General features: G+C 38.5%; 1 protein-coding gene across 1 annotated transcript; it reads right to left on the bottom strand.

Moving 5' to 3' along the window:
• Positions 1–2632: 2632 nt before the first annotated feature.
• Positions 2633–6181, bottom strand: HOXC11 (homeobox C11). Its single transcript, XM_069972198.1, has 2 exons — positions 5479–6181; positions 2633–3521 (listed from the first exon to the last, which is right to left on the bottom strand). Exons 1-2 carry the CDS (start codon positions 6179–6181, stop codon positions 3289–3291), a joined length of 936 nt encoding a protein of 311 aa, XP_069828299.1. The 3' UTR covers positions 2633–3288.
• Between the last annotated feature and the right edge of the window lie 1350 nt (positions 6182–7531).

The raw sequence follows: 7531 nt of genomic DNA, 5'->3' as shown, positions 1-7531 counted from the left end.
ACAAAAGGGTAATGGACTTGACTGAAGTTCAAAGACATCTAATATGCACTTATTCTAGGACACTGGAAATTACATTTACATGAAAATCCAACAGTTTTCTTTTTTTTCTTTTTCTGTTAAATATGATGCTGGGCTTTCTCTAGAATGGTCGTCTATCTATCTATCTATCTATTTATTTATTTATTTATTTATTTATGGTTTTTTTTCTACCAATCCCAAATTAAAATATTAAAGCAAAAAATAAAAATAAAAAATAAAAAGAAGTCCCACATGGATTCTTTGCGGCATTCTAGGAGTTAAATGCACTTTCTTGGCAATGCAGCTCACTATGCTGTAAACTCCCACATGGTCTATAAACTTGGGTTTTACAGCTAACATTCCATTTCAGCTCAGAGAAACTTTGAACTAGCCCTCCAGATTCTTTGTCAGTGATTTGGGGTGAAGTCCTGAAAAACTATGCATATATATATATATATATATATATATATATATATATATATATATAGTCATCTATATCACTGCATCTGCCCCCCCCCCAATACTATAAGTGCCACCACTACCACCACTACCATCTACAGTCACTTTCCTATTTATTTACTGTGTACAGCGGAAGTCTCTGCCTATGGCCCTACAGAGTAATTAAGAAAAAATAAGCAGTTTAGTGCTCCAGTTTTTATGACATTGTCTAGACTGTTCTCTTTTGTCACTGCATCCTCAGCTGCTACGGGAATTAGCTGATCTACATTTGGAGGTTTTAGTGACATTTATTATTTTTCAGCCTCAATCTGAGGAAAATAAAAATAGGTTTGTTTTAGTTAACTTTGGAAGGATAGATAAAAAAGAGGGGGAAAAAATAATTAACTAAAAAGAGAAATAAAATAGAAAGAAAGATAATAGTTATAATGACATAGATGATGCATAGAGATATTTAGATAATATGCACTAAATTATGATTAGATAGACGATGCTTTGAGCTATATAGATGATATTTAATTATAATATATTATGATTAGATGGGTGATGCTTTGCGCTATATAGATGATATTTCATTATAATACATTATCATTAGATAGAGGATGCTTTGAGTTATATAGATGCTATTTAATTATAATATATTATGTTTTGATGGAGGATGCCAGGGCGTCATAGATAAGAAAGAAAACATTCAAACATGTCATTAAAGAAATTGAAGGTAGAGAAAATAAGGGTGAAGAGTAAATCTGGGAACAATTGTAAAACTATCTACTTATCATCTATCTATCCATCTATAGTCATTTGTGCATATGTGAGTATAATATATATATATATATATATATATATATATATATATATATATATACATACAGAGAGAGAGAGAGAGAGAGAGAGAGAGAGAGAGAGAGAGAGAGAGGCTAGATAATGTTGGTTGGATAGATAGGGAGATAGTACATTCAAATTTAAAGATATACGTTCACAGACAGACAGATAAAGTATTCAGCAATGTGACCTGTTTCTTTTTCAGCAGTCTGCATGTACTGAATTCAACCTCTATTATTTTATATTCAGGGCACAACGATTTAGACTAATCCATGCTGCAAACAAATAAAGCATTGGGGACAGCTGTTTAATCCCTGCTTGTTTTCTTTATGAGAAACATGGCCTTCTATCATTCTTCAGGTTTCCACAATGAGCCAGTCATCTCCCTTGCACATGCCTCACTGTATGCATTTGTCATGAGATTTTCTGCCTTGCATTTGTGTATGTATTTTGGCCTACAGTGTAGCCCTGAGATCATCCCTCCTGCACCCATATAAAATAAAGAATGACATGATTGGTGTTGCTAAGGTCTGCTGCCTAAAGCATCCTGAGGCCACTATGCTGCTGACCACATGTGAGCTGGAAAAAGGCTGTTCTGGTGACACTATGTACAAAGAGGTGTAATTTCTTTATTTTACACAGAATGATACATGCATGAAACATTATCAATTATGTTACTCATTAACAAATTGCTCTGTGGTAATTCTTCGTCTTCTTCATATTATATTTATGATCCTTATGATCGGACGAAACTGTTGTGCTTTAGTGTATAACAATGTCCAGACCTTTAGTGAAAACCCATGGAGGTCGGTGTATAAATTATAACTAATCTCTTAAAAAAAAGAGTACTTTATTTTTTTTCCTGTGACTATGGAAATGGTTAATTACAAGGGATGAAGAAGACACAGGTTACTATGGATCTTTGGGCCAAAGGAAATCATATTAATCTGTTGTATGGAATTGATGCGAATTATTCGCATTGTATTGCACTGATCCACATCATTTGTCTTGGGGATGCTAGAGAAATGTCAGGGACACTAGTAGAACTTAAGAGCCCCCACACACAGAACTTTGACCCCCAAATGCGGACTGACAGAGGCGATTACAATACATCACATTGCAGCACTGTAGCTAACATGGTGGCATGGACTGGATTCACTCACATATATACTCACTGACACACAGGGATTAGACACAAATATGACCCTAACCAAGATTATGCATGAATATATATATATATATATATATATATATATATATATATATATATATACACACACATATATATATATATATATATATATATATATATATATATATATATTATCAGCACTCACATTACATGTATGGAAAAGTATACATGTTTTTTTCTTGTATTAGGGGGTTAATATTTTACATTGTGAACCCCATGTGTGTGACTTTGTATTGTTTAACTATTTCAGGCATGTCATAAAACATTATACAAACAGTTCAGAATCAGATATGGTCAACATAAAGAGGAGAAATTACCCAGGCATATCTATGACATTCACTCACTGGCACTCATAGATCCTTGACCACACATCCATTCACCTAGAAATACCACGATTCATAGAAACTTTGGCCACTATCTTCATTGTTATTGGCGTGTCCTTAATGTCTATCAAACAATAGCTTGGACAGAGAGTGTTTTCACAGCTGCAGACTTTCTGCAAGCAATGATCTAGCAAAATGAAGAGATCCATGTCTTCAACAGTTATTTAAATAATAAAAAAGAAAAGACAAGAAGTCCATGTTTGTCCCTTCAGGGTTCAGTTCACACCAAGTGCTCCTCGCACAGCTCCTTCAGTTACCTGGTAGTAATAACAATAATTATAATAATGTACATATACAAATATGTAACAAAACGAGCTGAGGCTCTGAGCTGGGCTGAGGGCTCAGATTGCAAACCATGTGTCAATGATCCTGTGCAGGACGAGTACAGTGCATGAGAGGGGCTCACAGGCAGCTAGATCACAGCAGTGGGTTCCCAGAAAAATACTGCAGTCGGTCCCTACTTAGTTTTTTCTCTTTCATTCGTCTGTTTTGAAACCATATTTTAACCTGACGGTCGGTAAGATTCAGCATTCTAGATAGCTGGAGCCTCTTCTCCTTGTTGATGTAGACATTGAAGAAAAATTCTCTCTCCAGCTCTCGAATCTGGAATTTGGAATAAGGGCACCTCTTCTTCCTTGTGCGGGGAGCACCTTTAAAAAAAAAAATAAATAAAGTAACATTAGAAAAGTACCTGCTGCAATGCTGATAATATGTATATACACTATACCAAACACAACATACGTAAAAGTAGTAGTTATACACTAGCACATTCCAAAGACTGCTGTGTGTATTACCATATACAATTATAATATGCAATAAAAGGCAACACCTGCAGGTGGCCATACTACTAATATGGTGAAAAGAAAAAGTACCAAACATCACCAAATGTACCTATTGCTGATATATAATACTATACCAGTGACAATACAATAAAAGTATTACTTCATCCAGAAGCAATCCAGACTGCTGTGTGTAAACCACATACAATAATAGGTGTTCCTGTGTCATAAAAATCAGCACCTGCAGGTGTGTATACTTTATATATGGTAAAATATAGCAACCTAAATTAACCCAATGAATACAGCTGTATATGTGTGTGTATGAATACAGCTGTATATGTGTGTGTATGCGCGCATACACACATAAGGTATACAAAGATATTCACAAGCATATCACAATACATTTCAGTTTCAGGTGTGTATAAATGCAGTCCTGTGTGATTGTGGGCATGTACATTATATATGTATAGGTAGTTTACTCATCATGTGTCACTTATATTGGACTATTGAAGCCCACCTCCTACAGCTGTGTGGATAGCTCTAGATTAAAACATGAAATAAATGCCTTTGCATTCACATGTGCAAACAATGCAGACACTTGACTAGCAAAGACAACTGTGTACATAAGCTTCTATTACATTATACTTATGGATACCTTGCATCCACACGTGCACATGCATGAAGCCTAATTTTAATACAATCCAAATAATACATTGCTAGGCCTATTACAAGACTACAATATACTGAAACAGTAATGTATCAGTATTTCTGTATTAATTTATGCTACATTAGAATATATATATATATATATATATATATATATATATATATATATATATATATATATATATATATATAATCAGTTATGTGCATGTATCCACTCCACATTCACTCATACATTTGTAGGTATGCAAATTCCTCAAACCTCTACATACAAGGCTTTACATCAAATATAAAGAATAGTGCATTACATTACAACATGCATTAGATTCCCTGGCTACAATATCATATAGTCACTCCAAGATGCTAAATACCCCCCCCCCCCCCCCCAGTATTCTTAAAATAGCTTCTATATTATTTTTAGCAATCCTCGTGAAGAGAGCAGGATGACAATTTGTATGGCTTTGGAGATGCACATGACAAAGGGCAGATATTGGGACTACCACAGGCAACAAAAATAGCGGAGAGAGCATGCATTCACATCTATAGCATACATTCACATCTATAGCATGCAGGCTGACATGTTCCCACACAGAGCACATCAGGGAGCAGATGAACATGCCTTTTGTTAGGAGACACTAAAGAGACAAGAGAACCATGCAACTGCAGCTATCTAGATAGTTCCATCCATAATACAGAGGTAATGGGCAGTATATGGAGGGAAGAGTATACAGCATGGCATTGTAGGTATGGAGCACACACACACACACAGCAGGAAAGGGCTGAGAAATGCAGCACAGGAAGCAGCCAAGGTTATTTTCTGCCCAATTGGCTTTCACCTCCACAGAGCACAAACAAAACCGTCTAAAATGCCCCCGAAAGTTCATGATCAAAGTGATGGGTCCGCACGAAGCCTGCGATCTGTGCAGAGCAGCCAACGCCGTCTCCAAAGTGCAGCATAAAACCCACTTGTTTATTTGTTCCCCTTCTATAAGAGTCTCTCCCCCAAAGAGCTTTCCCATCGTAAAATCCCCCTGTGCTTGGAAGAAAGAGCTTTTGTAGCTTTAATAAAATCCTTTGAATGCTTATAAAACTCCACATAAAACGTGACCGAGCAAACACCGGGCTCAGCCCCTGCACCCCCTCCCCTTCTCCTGCCTCTACCTACTCGAGGAGCTGCTGCTGCCCTTGCTGCTCTCCTTGTTGTTGACAGACGAGGAGGAGGCAGAAGAGCCCGGGTTGGTGTTCTCCTCCTCGTCCTCCTGCTCAAGCCCTTGGTCCCCTCCGGTGGACAGAGCACTAGATTGGGGGTCAGTGTCCAGCTTGGCATCACTCTTGGGCACACAGTCCTCTGTTTGGTTGTCAGTGCCACAATAAGCATTGTCAAAGAAGCGATCAAAGCCCTGGGGCAGCACAGTGTTCTTGCTCATGCTGGTGTAGAATCCTGTGGAGGGATGGTTGGAGCTGGGGTGGTGGTGGTGGTGATGGTGGTGGTGGTGGCTGTAGACGCTTTCGTTTTTCATTAGCATTTCGGTCATGCTGGAGGAAGGAGGGAGGCACTCTCTGTGCATCAGATCCTCAGCTGCAGGGTAGCAGGAGGCATAATTGCTTCTAGGATGCCATTTACTGGAGGGGTCTAGACCGTACGAGACCTCCCTGACTGGCTGCGAGAGGTTGGTGGAGTAGGGGTACGAGATCTGGCGTGAGGGGGCCTGTGGGAGGAAGGAGGACACAGTGGAGAATTCGGGCACATAGTAGGTGCAGCTGGGTAGATACAGGTTGGAGGTGCAGCCTGGTCGATCTCCAAATTCTGAGCTCCTCTCCTTGCGCGTTTGGGAGCAGAAGTTGCTCAGGTTGACCGAGTTAAACATCTTTCTCCCTTTCTGGCTCTATAGATAGATGTTTTGGAGGCGATCTGCAGAGGGGGAAAAATTTGGGAAGGCTGGATGACGCGCTGTCCGTCTTAGTCTCTCCCCAGGAGCACGTGATGCCCAAGTAGATATCGCCATATATCAGTCCAGAGCACTTAGATGCGTAGGAGGGTTCACTTAGGTAAGATCTCACTGAGGTTCAACAACGATTGGTTTTCAAACACCGCAGAAACATTATGAAAATCAATTGCAGATTTGTATTCATCTCTTTTTTTTTTCTCCCCTTCTCTTTTAGGCAACTCCCCTTGTGTGCATTGAGAAGGAGAGGCAGTAGAAGGAGCATTTCAGGGGGTGGCTGGGAGGGAGAATGGGGAAGGAGGAAGGGGGGGGGGGCTTTTGAAGTTTTCAATTTGGTCTCTGCTTTCTAGATTTTGCTCCCCTGTCACGGGGATTTGCACTCACTAGAAATAGGTCAAGTCTTATTTTTCCCACCTAATGCTTCAAACTTTCAGGGGGACACAGAAAAAAAAAAAGATTTTCTGGATAGATCAAATGCAACTGCTGGGGGGCATACAGGTTTTGGGGTCAATAAGTCTTGAAACATTTGTAAAATGCAGCTTAAGTGCAGAGACTTCTCCATCTGTAGACTATTGATGTTACTTCTAGCCTGAGTAGTAGGAGAATAATTATCAATAACTAATTGCTTTTCTTGAGGATATTGTTTTATGTCAGCCATAGAATAAATCAGCAGCACACTGGAGGTAAAGACCTTCAGATAAGCCAGGCTTAACATGACAAAATGCGGACCTTCAAAGTTCAGAGCACACCTAGCATGAAGCCAGGGTTGCCCGTGTCCAGTCATATTACACTTGTAAAATAACATCACCCTCACCACTATGGGTGGTATAGCTACCACTTGCCGAGTCCCACAGACTGCTAGATATGTGCTGATGGGACTACAAATGCAGTCCTGACATAAATATTTCATTTAAAGGACTAGGAACTCTAGAGAATGTAAAATACAACCCAACCCAACCACACAGAATATATATACATAAACATATATATATATATATATATATATATATATATATATACACACACACACACACACACGTCTATCTATCTATCTATCTATCTATCTATCGCGTGTGGTGTGGTTGGTGTGTGTGTGTGTGTGTGTGTGTGTGTGTATATATATATATATATATATATATATATATATATATATATATATATATATATATAAGCGATACATCTGAAGAATAAAAACAGCAGTTTGCCCATATGACGCAAATTCAATGTTTTGATTCCTTTGTATTTCATGTACCATCAGATTCACATGATAAG

This window comes from Dendropsophus ebraccatus, chromosome 5 (assembly GCF_027789765.1).
Source record: "Dendropsophus ebraccatus isolate aDenEbr1 chromosome 5, aDenEbr1.pat, whole genome shotgun sequence".
Classification (NCBI taxonomy): domain Eukaryota; kingdom Metazoa; phylum Chordata; class Amphibia; order Anura; family Hylidae; genus Dendropsophus; species Dendropsophus ebraccatus.
The sequence above is the reverse complement of the archived record's forward strand: the minus strand, read 5'-3'. Positions and strand labels throughout refer to the sequence as shown.